Source organism: Cucumis melo, chromosome 6 (genome assembly GCF_025177605.1).
Source record: "Cucumis melo cultivar AY chromosome 6, USDA_Cmelo_AY_1.0, whole genome shotgun sequence".
In the NCBI taxonomy this organism is placed as follows: domain Eukaryota; kingdom Viridiplantae; phylum Streptophyta; class Magnoliopsida; order Cucurbitales; family Cucurbitaceae; genus Cucumis; species Cucumis melo.
The window spans coordinates 4,663,274-4,683,208 of record NC_066862.1 but is presented as its reverse complement, the minus strand read 5'-3'; the positions used below and the strand labels follow the sequence as shown (position 1 = coordinate 4,683,208).

The 19,935-nt window shown below is 33.0% G+C and overlaps 2 protein-coding genes across 4 annotated transcripts; both read right to left on the bottom strand.

Annotated features, from left to right (window-relative positions):
- Window positions 1-3,029: 3,029 nt before the first annotated feature.
- Window positions 3,030-8,531, bottom strand: LOC103483790 (vesicle-associated protein 2-2-like). 3 transcript variants are annotated; one of them, XM_051086145.1, is made up of 10 exons: window positions 7,499-8,531; window positions 6,856-6,934; window positions 6,081-6,151; window positions 5,867-5,948; window positions 5,524-5,639; window positions 5,276-5,458; window positions 4,880-4,972; window positions 4,301-4,537; window positions 3,746-3,823; window positions 3,030-3,377 (listed from the first exon to the last, which is right to left on the bottom strand). In XM_051086145.1, the coding sequence occupies exons 2-10, from the start codon at window positions 6,902-6,904 to the stop codon at window positions 3,264-3,266; spliced, it is 1,023 nt and encodes a 340-aa protein (XP_050942102.1). In that variant the 5' UTR covers window positions 6,905-6,934; window positions 7,499-8,531; the 3' UTR covers window positions 3,030-3,263. The 3 variants fall into 3 exon arrangements, with proteins under 3 accessions (XP_050942102.1, XP_050942101.1, XP_008438789.1); XM_051086144.1 differs by having other exon boundaries at window positions 6,856-6,931; window positions 7,503-7,727; XM_008440567.3 differs by having other exon boundaries at window positions 7,503-7,725.
- A 3,438-nt stretch (window positions 8,532-11,969) lies between these two features.
- On the bottom strand, window positions 11,970-18,570 carry LOC103483789 (serine/threonine-protein kinase RUNKEL). Its single transcript, XM_008440566.3, has 11 exons — window positions 18,245-18,570; window positions 18,038-18,127; window positions 17,669-17,721; window positions 17,451-17,526; window positions 17,005-17,066; window positions 16,833-16,911; window positions 16,697-16,753; window positions 14,904-16,568; window positions 13,838-14,710; window positions 12,406-13,534; window positions 11,970-12,317 (listed from the first exon to the last, which is right to left on the bottom strand). The coding sequence occupies exons 1-10, from the start codon at window positions 18,290-18,292 to the stop codon at window positions 12,419-12,421; spliced, it is 4,119 nt and encodes a 1,372-aa protein (XP_008438788.1). The 5' UTR covers window positions 18,293-18,570; the 3' UTR covers window positions 11,970-12,317; window positions 12,406-12,418.
- Between the last annotated feature and the right edge of the window lie 1,365 nt (window positions 18,571-19,935).

Below are 19,935 nucleotides of genomic sequence, written 5' to 3'. Positions count from 1 at the left end.
TTTTCTATAAATTATAAATATTTTTCCAAATATTCTATTTTTACCATTTTTTATACAATAATAGGATATTTTTAAACATAACAAAAAAAAATTAATTAATCAAAACCTATATAATTCTCGTACATTATATAATAAAAATGAAAATGATGGAATTCACAATGTGGAAGATAAAAAAAAATAATGTGTACTAAATTTAAGAGTATACTCTTCGTACTTTATTCTTTAGAAACTATATCATATATAGATATAGATGGATGTCATTCTCATTCATTTACTTAGTAGATTTACCGAATTTTTTTCAATTATAGATTGAATGTTAGATTGGTGGGATAAAAATATTTTCAGAAAATAATAATTTTTTATTTTAATTTTTTTTATAAAATTTGTTTAAAAGGGTGTCTCGACCATTCTATTTTATTTTTAAGTGACTATTTTTCAAAATTAAACAGTTGAAAAATATTTTGTAAAAATACATGAAAAATGCGTCTAAGTGGTGTTTAGTAAAAATATATTTCTTCTTTACTAAGTTTTAGGTCTATAAATGAAAGTTATTTTGAAGGATGGAAGCCATTATAACGTATCTAAAATCAATTTTCACTTGTGTTTCTTAAAATTGGTTTACCTTAAAATTAATTTTTCCATGATCTCGTACATGTCTTTTAAGTCATTTATAATCATACAAAATTGAAAATTATTTGAGCATAGTTGGCATGAGCATGCAACAACGGTAGGTGAATATACGGTTTAAATATGTTTAGTAAAATAATGATTCCAAATCGAAGAGGAGTAATGAAAAGGTAAACGAAGCTTGTTAACCAATGACGGAGATAATTAGTTTACTCATATATATTTGATGCTCGTTTTTAATGTGATGTTGAGCTTATTAACATTAATACGAGTATGAGATATTGCAAACACGAAAGAAGTGTATTCATATATATTTACTCATATATATTTGATGCTCGTTTTTAATGTGATGTTGAGCTTATTAACATTAATACGAGTATGAGATATTGCAAACACGAAAGAAGTGTATTCAAACTTTTGATATGATATCGTTGGTACCTTGATCTTTAAGGTTTTGGTTTTTGAAAACTAAGCTTATTACCTTTGCTCTTTCTAATTATTATGGGTTTTCAATGAATAAATCTACCACTTCTCAATTAACGATTACATCCCTTGTTATCTCTTAATTAATTAAATTCATTAACTTATTTTTAATGCCTTAAAACTCTTTTCACACGAAATTAAATTAAGAAAAAATATATGACCATTCATTATATAGCTTGGTTTTAAAGCTATATAAATTTATCTTATTCCCTTTTATCACTCGCACATTATCCCTCGTATTAATAATTGTGACTCATGTTCACACTTCCAATCATTATCTGTTTCAGTATTGCAAGCAATAAAATAAATCCATATATAGGATAATTTGGTGTAAAACACGAGATATTTTTGTGTTTTCTAACCCATGTATAGAGATGCAAGGAGGCATTTGACGACACTATCAACTATATGTCGAATAAGCAATATTCTCAGCATACTTACCATGCACAACAACATTATTTCATCTATGTACCTATATTCGATTAATTTAAAATTTGGATTGAAGAGACTCATTTATCCATAATTTTTTATTTTATTCGACGTCATTTCATTCTTTATTCTTCTTTTTTTTTCTTTAATTTATTTTTAATGAAAAGAGTGTGTTTTGTTATATTATGGTTAACCACATTTCCTTTTTGTTTATATATATTGTTATTTACATAGTTGTGTATTCATAAACTCATGTTGTTTACTTGTCTTTTATATCTTATGGTTAAGATATAGTTGTCCAATGTGCTCACCTCACTATTATTGGTAGATTTAGATTTAATAATTTGTTATGCATACATATAAGCTAAAAATATTTTTTGTAATTAATTTTTAGGTTGTTACACTATAAATTTATTAATTTTGTATTGATTCAATAACAAATTTATTACCTACAATTTAGATATAGTTTATAAAATTTCAAATTTGAGAATATTTTAAAATTGATCTCATGATTTTATCAAACCACAATCGTCGATGGTTACAATTGAAATAACACAAATTTTCCAAAAAAAATAAGGAGATGTTTCATTTAATAAACTCCATAAAAAAAAAATAAAATAACATGAAAATATTTATTTTCCAAACTATATATAATTTAAAATTTTAAAATAGATATTGTGTTTTGTAATTAAATTTTCCTTTATTTTGTATAAATTTATATTATATAATTACAAATATTTTACTTTACCCATTTATTATATTTAAATATCTTAAAATCAAAAATTAAAATTATATACTATTTTAAACCTTCAATTAAAACTTTTATATTTTTACATACAATTAAACAATATTTTAAAATTTTACTTTTCACGTGCTTTGCACGTGTTTTGAAGTTGACACCACATTACTATTTCACATGTGAATCCATTATTAATGTTTGTGTGATGCAATTAAATGCTGCACATGATAAATAGGATTTCCCTTGAGAGCCATGAATGATGAACCAATGTTGAGGCCCATCTCCATCATGTAATCAAAACAATGGAATATTTTGGTGAAAGAGGTTGCATTAGATGGCGCAATTTGTCGCTTCATTAGCCAATCGTAACTTTTTGTTATTTCTATCACTTATATTAAATTGATATCGATTATATTTTTACATTTTAATGGACTTGATACAGATAGAAAATGGATCCACGTTGTCAATATATCTTAATCAAATCCATAAAAATTTCTAACCTAACTTTCAAAAATTTTGAGAACAAGAAACAGAAACATTATTAAACACATTTGTTTCATAATAATAATAATAATTCCATTAGTTTCATTTTAAATTTTCAAACACATCTCTTTCCATATTCATTTCAAACTCTCTAGACATCGAAAAATGATAAATAATAGAAAAAAAATCAAGGTTTAACTTATATAGACCTAAACATAGCTGAAGTATTTAGATATTTAGGCTTAAATCCTCGTAGTATTCGATGAAATAGCGACAAGAATTTTATATGTATATATATATAAGAAAGCTTTACACATACAATCATAAAAAAGCGCACATCAAGTCAAATATACAACAAAAACAATTAGACTACACAGAAAGACTATTGGATTCTCCTCTCTATGATTTTATCTCTGATCAAAGACAGCAGCCCAGTCCAGAATCTTAAAATGAATATATTTCCAACCATACCTGATGGAGCTCCTATTGATTTGTTTTGATTCTAATAGGGATGGATGAAATATCCAACAAGAAGACTAATACATGCAACCATCAAAACATACATTAAAGGGAAGCCTACTTGGATACTTCGTTGCCCACTTTTTCTCAATGTCTCCTGCATCAAGAAATCAGCAACATGTCCCTCAAAGTTCTAAAATCAGGGTGCCTCAGTACCGTAATGATTAAACATATCACGAATAACTATGTACAGTGACTACTGACTAGTGAAGACTCTATTTGATAGGTTCCTCATTCCAAAAGAAGGCAAAAAACGAAAGGGAGGAATAATTCGAATCAATCTGTTTGAAACTTCGATTCACGCCTCTTTGAGCTTAAAACGTTAAAGATAGTGAAGTGGGGTCTTCTCAAGATTCAGGACTGTCATATTTATGGTACTGGATGAATGTGTAGTTTGATCTGAGTTGAATGACTAAAATCTATGCTTAAAAGTGTAAATGACCCAAAAAAAAAAAAGGGACTTACCAAATCACGCTTGAGCATTTCCCTTTCTTGAGTTGTTACCATCCTTTCTTTTTTCAGCCTCATTATGGTAGCTTCAGCCTGCACATGTCAATAAATGCTTCATTAGTACCTGATACATTAGTTATATCTAGCAACAACTAACAAACATGAAAGCTGTACTGGAACTTGGAAGTATGGAGCATCATAAATTCTTGCTCTTAGGATATGCACTACTAATAAAGGCATCTACGACTTTAAATAATTCCTTTTTGCTTCTATCTTCTAACACAATTTTAAAATTTCAAATGACCTACCAAACAACCCATTAAATACCATCAGTATTTTCATAAATCGAGAACTCATCACAATAGCATAAGCAAATAAACATTGCAACTCCTCTACATTAAAAGAGCTACCTGGAATCAACCGGAGGCAAAAATTTTACCCACAGGCCATGAACTTATCCAATCAATTAACTTTAACTAGCCAATTGCTAAAAGTTGATTCTTTTTTGTAGGAAAGAGAAACATATATACCAGAGTGCATGATAATCGAACTTCTAGATAAAAAGTCTACCTCTAGTAGTTCGGCATCCATGAGAGTTAGCTTTGATTTCAGCTCTTGAAAGTCTTTCGTTAAGTTTAACTCTGGTAGATCCTTCGCTAGTTTTGATTCCTCAATTCCCTCAGATGGCATGGTTTCAATATTCTCAACTGATTCAGCCACTTCATTTTGTCTTATTTGAACATTTTCAGCTGCTCCATTCTCATCTACATCTTTACAAGTATCAATTTTCTCAACTCCCTCAGCCACCTAGTATCATATAGTTCAAACACACAAGGAAAAAAAAAATCAATTGAATTATGAAAGAAAACAGAGCATCGATAAACCACATGGAAACAAAAGTGTCTCATTACCGCAGGAATTTTAAGCCTAGATTTCATGCGGATATTAAGAACACAAACTCGAGGATTCAAAACATGCAAGAATGGTAAACGGACATATAACTCTACAGGGGGAAATCTCTTTACAATTGAAAACTAGAGAGAGACTGACAAGAAGTTGAATGTGTGTGTGTATCAATTGGCGAAGACAACACTGACATGAACATAATACAAGCGCATATGATACGGCAGAGTTGCTTGAATGGCATACCTTATAAGGTGGAGATAACGATACTGGTGTATCAACTGGTCTAAGTTCATCTATGTGTTTCCAGGTATCAAGTCCATTAGAGTCTTCTGCAACCTAGAATATATCAATTTACAATCAAGAGATAAATTCAGAAGAGAAAAACAACCACAATGCAATGGTGTTTTTCCATCAGAAGAAAAGGTGCGTAATACTTACTTTAATAATAATAAACAGCCAATATGCTTCAGTTTAAAACCACGTTACATAAATGCATATAATAATATCCTCAAAATATGAAACTGTAGCCCATATCTAGTCAGAATGAATTAGGTGAAGACTAGCGGGAGAGAGAACTAAAGAATAGACTTTTAACAGAATTACAGCGAACACACATGAAAGGTGCATGGTTTGTCTTACCTTACTAGGTGGAGGTATGTTCTCAACTCCTGTTTGCATTCTATCTCTTGGCATGGAAGTTTCATGGTTTGAATCTAGTTTCAATTCACCGTTTATTGGTGACAAAACGGGAGTTGGTGTTGCACTCACTAGAAAAACCTTCAGCTTCTTCTCTTCAATATGCTTGCCACTATCTTTTGCGAACTGCCTTGCATAACAAAAATCTTAGAAAAAGGCCTGTAAAGCATGCAACAACTACAAATTCTCACCACATCAGACGTGATGTCCTCTTCAGATGTTCCAGGGGAGATGACTGTGCCTTGAACCAGGAACTTGTCTTTGCATTGCATATCAGGTGGAGCCGTACGCTGAGCTAGCATGGTGACTGAATAGATCCAAGAGTGACAGTTGAAATCAGAGAATAGATATACAAAAAAGAAATAAACAATTATTGGAAAACAAAAAATCAGAAGCTTTTGAAGTTGTATTGCATCTCATTTCATCCTTGATTGGCAGTTTCTTGAAAAAAAGCAGTAGATAGTTATATGATATCTAACAACCAAATTCATGTTAACACCACCAACATTTTAAAAGAATGACAAGCAGAGAAACCTGTGAAGTCACACGTATCCTTGGGCTTAATAATGCCAGTATTGGGTCGCACACAGTACTTCTTGGGAGATGTAGTTTTTACCTGTGAACAATGTTTGCATATTAAACACGGCAGCTAAACAAGACTTTAAGATTCTGGGGAGAAAACAACTAATTGAAAAGGTATGGTATTGGCAGGAAAAAGATTATGTGCGATCCATGTCGAATACTTCACCTTGAAAGCAATATGTTGCTCAGACTTATTGATAAGATGTATCAAGCATGAACTTTGCTTCTTCAACTCAACTGGATAAAGAAAGCGTGCAAAACTTGTTAAAAAAAATAAACGAGCAGGAAATTAGTATATAGACGGTAGACCAGAAGAAAACGTTCTCTTATCTTTTTTTCTTTGCAGAACATACGTCCAGATACAAACAGGTAGACATTGGTATCCTTTACTTATAGAACATTTTAACAACGCTGGTCATGAAACAAACTCCCACTAGCTAACACCCAGTTTGATCACCATTTGAATTTTACTTTTAGGGTTTTAAAAAATTAAGTTTATGAACACTACTTTCACATATAGGTTTCTAACACAACTAAACAAATGTTTTCAGAATTCAAGCCAAGTTTTGAAGAGTACAAAAAGTAGTGTTTTGAATTTGGCCAAGAATTTAAATGTTTCTTAAAAAAGAAGAAAATCATTGTTAGAAATGGTGAGAAAACAAGCACAATTTTCAAAAACGAAATAATTATCCAATAGGATCCAAATAATTGAAAGCTTTGGTTGGCTTACTTTTTATTGTAAGCTATAGATCAGCCTAAGCGAGGCCTAACAACTTTTGACGTAGTGATTTAAGCCTCGCTTTCATTAAAACAATTCGAGACAATGCAACTCAAATTCTGCAGCGGTATCACTGCCATTTTGCCTGATAATATGTAATTGGATGTACATCATACATTGGAACAAAAAGTGAAAAAAGAAAAAACTTCACTCTTATACTCACAAGTGAACTTAAGTTCAGCTGGTTGAATTTCGAAAAGCTCCATGGTCATGAGTCTAACCGCTGAATTAACGATGGACTTCTAAAAAGCCGGAGCAGAAAAACTTTAGTCATCAGCGCCAAGGTAAGTCGTTGAAGTGAAACAAGAAGTGGGAATTCATAAAATAACGAAAAAATAACACAGTAACAAACTCCATTGATTTATTCATCCAGACAGGGCAGAGTAGGGTGGTAACAAAAGAAGAACAATGAACAATCCTATGCAATTAAGTAAAACAATCAGATCAAACAGACAGACAAACAAAGCTCTTATGCTACCCGAGACTGCAGAGAAACTCGTAATCTAGCATGAAACCAACAAACCCACGAGTTAATCCATGTACCAACTACCAAACAAACAAACCCACAAGTTAAAATAATCGAAAAACATTCTTCCTGACATACAACCATCATCACCAATCTCAAAGAACACACCAACCATAACCCATTTCTACACAAAACTCGCTAGACAAGTGAAAACAAGCAAAACATACACCAGATTGAAAGTGGCAAAAAATAAACCGAAGGATCTAAGAAAACACCAAGACTGCGATAAAAAAAAACAGCACAAGAAATGTATTAAGCAAATGGGGTAAAAGTACAATACCGACCCAGTTGAAGCGACTACACGATTGAATTAACTTGAGCGAGCAAACAGAGGAGAGTGAAAATGGATGAGTGACTGATGAGTTTGGTGAAGAGATCTGAGCTGAGAATTGGAAGAGGAAAATTAGTGAAAATGGAAGAAGAGAAGAGAAGAGAAGAGAAGAAGTGAAAGCAAAGAAAAATGGAGTGAAATCTTTTGGGTTCGCAAAATGGTAACGATGTCTACGCGGGTCTCTCTCGGTACTATCTTTTCCCCCGCTCTCATGGTCGGCTTAATCTCAGCCGTTACATTTTTGAAAAAAATTAGCTCGGCTCGGCTTGGGTTCCACTCGCCTTTTAACTCTTCTAAATTATATTGCCCTAAATTATTAAAAAAATATCTATTAACTCTATCAAAAATATTTTTAAATTTGAGGTTTTTTCAAAAATAATCAAAATAATATAAATTATTTACGAGCAAAAAATCACCGATGGATAAAAATTAATAACGCTTCATTTTGATAAATAATTTGTCCATTTTATCAAATTTTATAATTTTTCTTTAAATTTTTAAAAATTATTTAAAAATACTTTATGGTTAGTTTTTTTTTTAAAAAAAAATTATTTTACTCTTATGGTTGAGTTTTTTATTAAATCAATAAAGGTTTATTTAAAAAATACTTCTAAACTATTAAAAATTTTCATAAATATTCTTGAATTTGAAATAAAAATAAAAAAGACTTTAAATTTATACCAAATATTGCTACATCCAAAATAAAATACAAAAAAAGAAATTTCAAAATAAAAATATATCCTTGAAACCTAATAAAACTATAATTAGTCAAGTGAAAAACATTAATTTAAAATATACTAAAACAATAATTAAAAAACATTAATTTAAAACATACTAAAAACTTACTATAATTAGTGATACGAAACACATAGTATATATTTAAATAAAAAAAACATACTAAGAAAAACAAAATAGAAAGAAAAAGAAAAATAAAATGGTGGGAGTTTGTTTGAAATTGAAAAGAAGACTTTACTTTATTGTTACATTATTCACCGAAAGGGAATTACTTTATTGTTAAAAAAGTTATGCCTTTTTTCATCTCTCATCTTCTCGTTGGATTCCAAGGTCAATTTTCAGGATCAACTTTGGATCTACTTTTACAATTTTTCATTTCTTTTTTTTTTTTTCTTCTTTTTTTCTTTGGTTAAATACATTAAAAGAACGAAATTATGAAATTCTTTGATATCACTACTTGAAAAGTTTGTTTGGTTGTTTTCAAATTTAGTATAACCAAGGAACGAAGGTATTAATAAATATAGCTAAAGGTATGTTGAATAATTTTGTTACTTAACGATGAATTATTATATAAAGTTAAGTATAAAAAAGTTAGTAAGCATGGTAATTTTAAAAAATAAAACTATTATCTTTTTTTTTGTAATGTGAAAAGATGGAATTAAATCCATTTTAATTCGACAAAAGCAAAAAAATCACGAACATAGTATTACTCGCATTTACGATATAATGGTAATATTTTGAAACTAATTACATTGGCATATTATTATTTATTAATTGATTAAGGATGACTATTTTAAATTATAGAACTTTTAAAAATATCACAAAATATTACGGTTGATTTGTATTTGTGTGTTATCATGATATAGATGATCTATCTTAGTTTATTGTAATTTGTTGTAGGTAGACTGTGATATTTTACTTTTTTTTTTTTTGTAAACATTTTGGTTTGTTTTGTTAAGAACACACCGTTGATTTCAAATTTTTAAAAAATCAAAATCAAGTCAGATGGAAAAAGAAAGACAATAAATTAAAAAAAGAAGAGATAAAAACACGTAAAAAAGAAAAAAGATGGAAAAAAAAAATGAAAAAGTATCTCATTCTTTAGGTGATGCTTTTGGGGAATGTTTATTGTTGATTGGGGCCCTATTGGTTTGGAATTTTATGAAGTGGGAAAAAGGAAGAACATGGACAAGTTAACATTACAACATGGACTAACAACGCCAAATGTTTTGGCACCATATTCCAATTGTGGAGCCATGATTATAAAGTGAACAAATAAATCCGATTATCATTATCTTTTAATTACGACCTATCAAGAATTGTTCTAGATAAAGCTTAGAATTTATGAATGGATCCAAATTGAAAGATAACTTATAGGTGGAACAGGAAAACGTGCATCTTGAAAAACAAAAGTTAGAATCTTTAATTTTGAGCCAACAAAGTTGGACTGGAGAATATAGATGAATCGAGAAATAACCAAATGGAGCTCGATTTTGACATCCTGCAACCTAGAGGATGACAACTACCATGACTCTACCGACATTACACGTAACGAGACAAATTTTAGAGAAACTACAGTACAAATATGCCAACTTAACCATCTCTAAAGAATAGTCATAACCTTGCTTTCTTGGTGCTTGATTTCTATAGCCTCATGTATCAAATTGAAAATTAAAGTACGATAAGTAATGTCAATAACTCTCACATATCAAGTTTAGAGAATGAAATCACATCAAATAAGCGGACCGATGAACAAACCCACTAGTAAAAGCATGAAGCTATAATACAAGGGTGCACACAAACAAAGCAAATGAATTGTATATGCTTGGTTGGCTTGAAATGGTCATTGATTAGTTCATTCAATTTGACAAGATTTTATTGACATTATTGTCTAATTCGAGAATAACAATATAATTTCGTTGGATCAAGATAGATTCTTATTCGCACTAGAGGACAATAGAAATCTGTATTATTATACGTTGGAGTCATAGAGGTTCAAATATTAATGATAGGTCGAGATTTTAATTAAAATATTGCATGGGAGAATTAGATTATCTAAAAAAAAGAATGTTCCCCTTAAGCCACTCAAACTCCTACCAATAGGCTGTACATGTGACTTAGTAATCAAGGTATCTTTCGCACCAAATTGAGAATAATTCGTGGTATTTAGAATATTGTTATCAACTAAAGATTGTGGTTCAAAATAAGACATCGTATATTCTAACTTTCATTATATTTATAATGCAATATTCAAATTAATAAATAGAACTTATCGAGGCAAATTATATGATAAGCAACCAATGTAGCAATTGGAATGAATTTAGTTTGACAATACCTTGGTGTAACAATAATGAATGTAGTTTAAAATAGCTTAACTTAGTTAATAAGTTGGGATTGAAAGAAAGTTTCAAAATTGTGCGTTGGAATTACCGGTGTCTAGAATTTTTCCAAAAATCAAACTTTTAAAATATATTGATTTTAAAAATCAGCTAATATGGAGTTGATTTGATTGACATCTTTATTGGTTAACACATTTAAAGGCAATTGAAGTTACTTCTAAGTCAAACTACAATCACACAAAATGGAGAGTGGTTAGCTGCACTCATCACTTGTTAAAGAAAGGAAATACAGTTTGGTGGTTTGTTAGTACTATTTTAAAGGTTGTTGGAAGGTTAAAACATTAAGCATAAAATAATTAAAATGGAATAATTTATAAAATTCAAGAACCAAGATGATTTTTTAACTACTTACCTTGAGAATGAGTGTTTCACGTTTATTCGAGATGTAATGTCAAAATAAATGTAAAATGTATATTATAACATCAATGAATCGACTTATTCAATGGTTGATATTGAGTTTTTGTCTTTCATCAAATATTTTAATATTGTCCCAAATCCTTGAATATAAATATGGTAGATTTCCAATAAGTTAACCAACTTCATGTAATTTAGAAAATACTCGTATTGGTATATATCTTCTTCCAATATTTTCCTTCTATCTAACTAGTATAGATACGAGACACATACACAATACAATTATAAATTTAAATATGCTTACAAAAACGAGATGAATATATTATACTGGTAAAATATATTATCGTGACCCTATATCTATTTGTTTAAGTATACGCAAACAAATGTTTGGTCTGAACAAAACATCTAAATAATGTATCGAATCTATTGATGTAAAAAAAAAGGGTCTAATGCATGTCTCAACCATCATCCATGTATTTTATTCAACCACGTGAACAATAACATGTCACCTAAACTAAAGTGTTTGCCCTCAAACATCTCTACTCTCTTCATGTACGAGAGGACTCCCTAGTGGATCCAAAACCAATAAGGTCTACCAATTGGGCAGTGGCATATCTTTTCTAACCAAAAATTCTTCCATTATGCCTCTTTGTTTGCCGTACATTTCAATACTCACCTCAAAGCCAAAGAATCTTTTATGAAATTAAAAACCCTATGCTGTCCTGTAATTGACCTGTCCTTTAGCCACGGTGTTATTATAATTTGTATAAAAAAGAAGATATGAGTGCATTCCGGTAATATCTATTTTTGTGTCATCCTAATTATCACCAAATTATCCAATCATAATTTGTAATTAAGATTATTTATGTTTTATATGTATGATAAGAATAGGATGCATCCAAACATCACTCTAATTTACAAGAAGATAACTCACGTGATAAAAATGTACCAATAAAAGCAAAAAAAGTATTAAGATGTCAGTGGAAAAAAGTAAAGATACAAAAGGATATATATACACATACAATAATATGAATTCGATGGCATGTAAGAATAACAATGTGCAAAATAAATAAAGAGTTGAACTCACCAAGAACCACGTTCCATGTTCGAAACTATAGAATACTGGAAAGGTATCTATCCTTCAATGCCATCTCGGGGAGTTCAAAGTGCTCTTTTTTCACTCATTTTCGGGAGGCCTTTCTCTTCTGTACGATGATAGTATTAGAACAAAAGACATTAGTCCTGTCCTAGCAAGCTACTTGGGGAATTTTACAAAGTACCTGCGATATTATATTAGTTCATCATCAGAATCAAGGGAGTAAGTCTGGTTGTTAATGAGAAAAATGAGTCAGGCGATTAGACACTCACAACTTTGCTTGTTTCAAATACAACGATGAAGTCTTTGCAACTCCATAGCCACAAGCATTGCATCATTAGCTAAACGTGGCGTGCCTGAACTCTTGATATCAGATATAATAGCCTCAATCCGTGAAATTTCCGACATGGAAAGTGATAATATCATCGCATGGGCCAAGTACTGTCGACAAGCATAACCGAGAGAATGCAGCATTCTCTGCACAAGTAAGAGGCAGCCACCTCTCCGCCAGGACTCCAGGATTACACTAACTTTGTGAAGATTTGTAAGAAGACCAGTGGTGCCTTCCCTAGGAGCCGCCGTAACCAAAAACACTACACATTCAGAGGCTATGTCGGCAATATTTTCTTCTGAGGAGCCACTTAACTCCAACAAAACTCCAAGATTGTTACCAAAGTCGGATATATCTCTAATGCATTCCAGCTGGTTAACAAGAACATTTAGTTCGGGAGTACCGTCACCCAGAAGAAACGGTTCTTTTGAGTAGATGAAGCCCTTTCTACAACTAACAGAACGCAGAAGGAGAGCTCTACAAAGGCCAAGTGTTGGTTCGAGAAAATCTTCCATATCCTTTGCATACACAAACTCCAGTAAAATTCCTATTCTTCTAACGACTTTGAGTTGAGAAAGTATTCTTGATTCCATTTCTGGAGCAGATGCCAGCGCTAAACATAGCTTTACACTACTTACATTTGCATTTGAAAGGTCGCCAAGCAAAAACTCAAAGCATTGGGAGATTGTCTTTAGATGCAAAATGTCTGAAATTTTGATGTAGTTACACTCGATGAGCATCACGAGAAGTTTCTGAGCGTACATGGGAATGGGATCATCATCTTCTATCAAGGCAGGATAGAGAGGTAGAAAGTGCAAATTTGCTATCTGTTTTAGATCCTCCAACCTATGCCCATCTAAGGACGGTTCATTGAGGAAAATGACCATCGCATCAAACAGAATTTTTAGACATAAGAATCTTGCATCCCCATCCTTGTTACCTCTGTAAAGAACAGCCAAACTGGGGAGAATTTTATGGACAAAAATCTCTGGGTTTTCAAGTATGACCGAGATTTCCTCTGTGATAGATTCAATAACCCGAAGTAAAGTTATCTGGAAGTCATCCCTGCCCTGTAAAGAAAGAGGAAAAGAAGACGTTAAGAAACAATGTAACCACATGTCTCATCGATACTCGCCCACTCTCTTCACAATAGATGCATAAAGTACGTAAACTCTACAGAGATGCAACAGTGACATTCTTGTTTAAAACTAATACCGCATGTATGCTGTACCAACTTTCAGGTCAGTTAATATGCAATCTAAAAGTTTTTGTTTTCTCATTTCAACTGAAGATAAATTATAATTCAAGGGAACAAGAATAATTATATATCTCAAATTTTGGGTGTGTGAATTTAGCTGTCAAAATACACGCACCTGAAATGGTGCTTCTATATGCCTGATTAGATCAGACAATTGCTGCAGCACCTGAGGATTAACAACCTTGCGCTTAAAGGTTGAACTTCCAAGAAGATGAAGGACAACAGGAAACAAGTGAATGTTGGTCTTTGGAGCAGCACGACTGGTAAGGGGGGAGGAGATATGCCCATGACGTCGTCCTCCCATCATTTGTTGAATATCTCCAATAATCATATCCAACAAACTAGGCACGATGGATGCCACAATATGCAGAGATCCAGTCAAACACTGCTGGACATAGACGTCCTTCTCCCTTGCGAGCCTGTCCACTGACGAAAGTAACCTAGCATTGCAAAAGAAGTGAGGCAACCACCGTCTTACACTCTTACAAAGGAAAGCCACGAAAACAATTGCCTTTCCCTTCAAAACTTCACTTCCCTGCTCAATAAGGGATATGAGACTGGAGACAAGATTCTTCTCCTCCATCAAAGGTAGAAGGTACCTTCCAATGCTGGTTAATACATGACCTCCAACCATGATCATGTTTAGAAGATTTAAGGTGATTTGCTGCTCACGTGGATTGCCCTTAACTAGGGCACATGCCATGTCCTTCGAAGATAATTTGTCTGTAACTGACTGAATGCATGAAGGATTGAAACGGACTAGGCGAACCAAACATGATCCTGCCGTGAGCCTTATATTTTCCGATTTCCCGGAAGCTCTATATATGTAGCAGAGGTTGCTAATCACATCTTGGCTGGTAAAGCGAGATGCCCAAATTGCTCCTTGACTACAAATGTTTTCAATGGTCCTCAATGCATATAGTTGAGTTAAATCATCCTCTCCTTTTCGAAGAATTGATGAGACTAAAGAAATCAATGAATTTGGAACCTGTTCCAATGAAACAACTTCATAAGAGTAGAATTCAAAAAATTCGTGAATAATATTGCAAGCAGGCTTTTGAATTGAAGTCAAATTCAAGATGTTAGTAAAACTATATAAATGAACATAAAATGCCTCATCAGTATTTACTGAGTGCAGATAAGCATAATACAAAAAGGTCATGACCTAAGAGATCAAGTACCTGCCATCCAGAGGGAGATCTAGTCTCCTTCAAAGGAGACTCCGGAGGATTGGCGTTGCTATTATGCTCTTCCTGAGTAGAGATATAAAAAAGCAACTCTCCCAAAGCAGCCATAGAAAATCTCCTAACCTTTTCTTGTTTGTCTCTTAGTCCATCAGTAAGTGAAAATAAAAGACCAGAATTTGCCAAGTCATTGTCAATAAAAGTAGAGTGGCGAATCAGCAAGCCAATTAGTGACGTGAGTTGAACACGCAATTGCAAAACCTTGGACTGCTTGAGCATTTTTACAAGCATGAGCATTACGGGCCCATTGGTCAAAATATTAGCTGCATCAGCATTATTACTAAGCATCTCAAGATATCTAATCATGTTTTGCTTTTCACCAACACTAGTATTTCCACCGAGAGTAGCAATAATCTTACTGCTCGTGGCATCCTGCCGCTCCTTAGGCATCTTCACAAAATCAGGTGCTTGCAATCCCTCGAAAGGAAGAGTGGTAGGATTAACATCTGACATTTTATCAGCTTTTTTGCTCGGCATTACTGGTTTAACCGAAAGATCAGATTGATGCCAAAAAAACTCTGAAAGGTTATTGGATAACTTAGAAGAATCAGTATCAAGAGCATATGTTGAACCTTCTTTAGTTCTTTGGTTCTTAAGTTGAGGGCTAGCACTAGGTGAAGTACCGACTACTTCTGTACGCACCATGGGTGATTCCTGATCATGTTTATTTGATAGATCTGAGGCATTGATATTAACAGCTGGTGAATAATCTGAAAGGTCTCCTCCCATATTTTGAGCCTCCTCCATCTTCCCCTGATGATTATCATTTGATGACTTGTCTTCTTGATTTCCATTTAAATTATCAGACTCGTCAGGTTCATCATGAGACTCATCTTCAACATTCTCATTAAAATCAAGCTCCATGTCAGTGTTCTTAAGTTCAACCTCAGAATCATTTTCGGAGTTGCCAGAAACGGGTCTTCTGTAATTTTCTTTATCATTCTCTCTTTGCAAGTTTGATTTTGCTATCCTTGAAAGTCTTAAAAGATTTACTCCCTTGGAAGCAGATGGAGTTTCTTTCAATTTCTTCTCCTCAACCACCTTGCTAGAAACCTTTGATTGAGTTTTTTGACTGCCTGGAGTACCTTTAACAAGTGTTTCATTTTTACTTGAGCCAAAAGCAGAATTTTCATTTTGTCTTAAAGTGCCCTTTGCATCTTTCTCTCTATATTTAGGAGGAGTCCTGTTCTGAGCAAGTTTTTCACCATTCCTCTCCGACAAACAAGGTTTGGAATGTTGATTTATCAAATTTGCAAAAGCTGGTTGTGGAGGTAAAGATACTGGAGTGATTTTAGTTCGCCAGAATGCATGACCACAAAGCTCAGGCCATTGTATTCTTTCGGCTGGATCTTTTACTAGCAATGAGTTAATCAAGTTGACAAAAGGACGACTAGGGCTACCAGGAAGGATAGGGGTAGGATCTGAGAGGATAGATTTTACTAGTTGAGTGAACTCTCTTCCCATAAAAGGAGGCCTCCCCACAAAGCATTCATATAGTACACAACCAAGAGCCCACATATCAGACGCATAGGAGTGGATACCATCGTCCTTGAACAATTCAGGAGCCATATAACAGGGTGTTCCTCGTTTTGTTTGTGGAGCCTGAATAAGTGCAAAAAAAAGAAAACAATCAGCTACTTCGTTAGGAATTAAAAATGTGACAGGATTTGAGTTCAAATCAAAAAATTCAAGAGCAAGCAGACTACTAAAATAAAAAGATTTTGACGTACCGTTGAATTTGTTCTTGATATCTCACTCAACTTTCTAGCTAGTTCGAAATCACATAACTGCATAACAGGACAATAAGTTAGAAATTAAATAAAATATTTCAGAACCACTAGAAATGCAATTATGTTGCAGAAATACCTTTATATGACCATTTTCGTCCAGTAGGATATTTGATGGCTTCAAATCACAGTATATGATTCCTTTCGAGTGTAAGTACCTGAAATCGTTTGATAATATTTAATATCACAATCAAAGAGTTAAAAAATATACTGGTACGAATACAGAAAAGTATAAACCAAGATTGTCTTACTGCAATGCTCTGACAAGATCACTGGCAAGATCATGAATTGAATCTTCAGGTAATTTCCCATCCTGCCACTCGTCCACAAACAAATCAATATTTTTACTCTTGAAACTCTAAAGACTAGACCTGCACTTTACCCTTCAAACTTTAAACCTGAACACGACATGACTCGGAGATGACGCAGACCAACTGGTCGTACTAATAACCACTTGGCTTGTCATACTCAATAAAACCTACAAACGACTAACCAGGGGACAAATTGGAAACTAAACAATAAAAATGAAACCAAGTGCCCAAATATAATAGGTAAAAAACCAAGTTAGTTATTTTCATTGCATAAACAGTTTCCACTGTTCTGGTTTGTATAGAATTTATTTAATTAAAACTAACAGGTTCCTAATTATAGGTAGCGCAAACTATAATTCCGTGGATGGATCAGTTGTATGATATACCTGGCGCAGGATGCTCATGAGATCTCCTCCAACACAGTACTCTAACACCAGCCATAAGTGAGCAGAAGTTTCATACCTTACGAACGCAAAAAGATGGGGCCAAGTGAATGTCTAATTCAGAGTAATGAAAGGAAAATATTGTAAAACCACAAAATTGGTCAACGCGGAGCTCTTAGAAAATCCTTTAAGAAACATTAACAAATGTTTCCAAATGTTACCATGAGTAAAACTTGAGTACGTTTGGATGATCGAGGGAGTGAAGTATTCTGACCTGCATTACATGAGAATGTAGCATATTGAGAATCCATGAACAAACTGTGTACTAGCATCTTCGATTCAATAAGTACAATTTTGTAATATGGAGGTTCCCGAAAAGCATTGCTAAGTGCAAATAGAAAGCAAACACAATTGCTATTTTAGCACTAATGAGAAAATTTTAAACCGAGCAATCCATCAATCTTATACAAGTAAATCAGCAATCGTTGAACAAAATCTAGTGGTCTACATCCTAGAAGTACCCAAAATCAATAATCAAAATTCGTTTGAACACTCTACTCCCTTAAAAAAAAAACACTTAGCCAGCTTACTTCTTGGAGAATCTTGTTCTTCTGCGATTTATCCACGCTTTTAATCGCGGAGTACTCAATCGTCTTCTTCTTCCTCCCTTTATACACGGTCTAGTAACATTCCGAACCAAAAATAGAAACAATCAGCACAAAAATCAAGCAATTGCAGAAAAATGCCACCGATAACTAAAACCGATAAAATTTTAAAAACTATGTAAAAGTAGTTACCGAATACTTTCCACGGCCAATAGCTTCATAGATGTGGTACTGATTCATTCTTAGGTGTTGCTAGGGTTTCAGATTACGCAATCAAGTGACCAAAATTACTCCTCATCCAACAGAAAGAGAGAAAATGAGAGTGATTAGCAATAGAAAATAGAGAATCGAGCTTGATTTCTTGACGATCTACGATCAATGGCGGAAATGAAGCAGAGAAATGGAATCTGCTTCTGCCGGTTGGAAGAGAAATTAGTCCACAGGGAGGAGAGAAGCTTGTGGCTGGAAACGGGCGGGAACAGTCGGATATTGAAATTACAAACAAAATAATAAATTATAGAAAGAGAGAAAGAGAGAAAATAATTTTGATTTTAAAATAAAACTGCAGAGTTAATACTGAGGTGAGTGTGTGACGTGGCAATGTAATGCGTTCAAATATTTCAAACGGTCATGTGACTCGCAGGTGCAGTGGGGCCGTATTTCGACCGTTGCAATTCTAAACTTTTGTTTTTAATAACTAATGAAAAAATATTTATTAGTAGTTCTTTTTTAGGTGGAGAGGGAAACTAAACAGCCATCGCAAAATTAAAGGGGAGCAAATCATGACATGTAACATATAAAGGTCCTAGAAGAGAAGGAATATCTTCAGCGAAACCTGAGTACGATAGATCAAAAACTCAAGCTCGTCGATCAAATCAAAGTCGATTGATCGACAAACGAGAGGGGTCAATCGGGATCGATAAAGTTCTAAATTGAGAATTTTCAAATAGTACTTCTAAGTGTTAAACTAATTCGACCGATCGACCAACCCTTACTCATTAAAGTTGAGGTCAGTTTTACGCTTTACTAAATCGACTATGGCAGGTTCAGGTTCGATTTTGTAAAGAAAAAAAAGATCCCGACCCACCATGGTCACCCCTAAAAGGAACAACATCAGATCTTCCAATGTGGATGACTAAATCATGGACAGCACATATATCTTTGTGATTGGTCGATAGAAAGCAATAACATAACTACGTAGATAAAGATCACATATATAATCAATGAACACCTAAACTTCACTGTCGTATCTGATTCGAGCAATGAGTTTCAAACAATTTGTGAATCACTGTCAGTTTAAGAGTTATAGAAAAATCATCTTCAAACATGCTAATAATAAACTCATAAGAAATACCTAAAAAAACATTTCAGTTCATTGTTTGCCTCTGCTGCTTTTTTTTTTTTTTTTTTAATGTAAGTCAACTAAATAAGTATGAAACTTTGTTTTTCTTTTATTTTATTTTTCGAAAATCTAGTAAATCGGGTATTATTCAAATCTTCTTCATCCAACATTGTTTTTCTCGACAATTAAGTTTTTTCTTAACCCAACACACTTTTTTTTATAGACAGTGTTATGATATTATGAGAAAGTTAGTATTATAATAATCTTAACGTTATGATAGTATGCGTTTTAGGGAAATAATTATGATAGATAGTGTTATGATATTATGCATTTAAAGAAATGATTATGATGGTATGTGACTGGGAGAGTAGTGAGGAATGAGTGAGAATGATTAGTTAAGGAGTGGAATAGTGAAAAAGAGAGATATAAGGATTATGGAAAACCTAGTCCATAATTATTCCCTCAAACGTAACCCACTCCACCCCACCATAATCCTATGGTCAAACGTCCCAAGGCTTTTTGAATTTATTCATCTCAATAC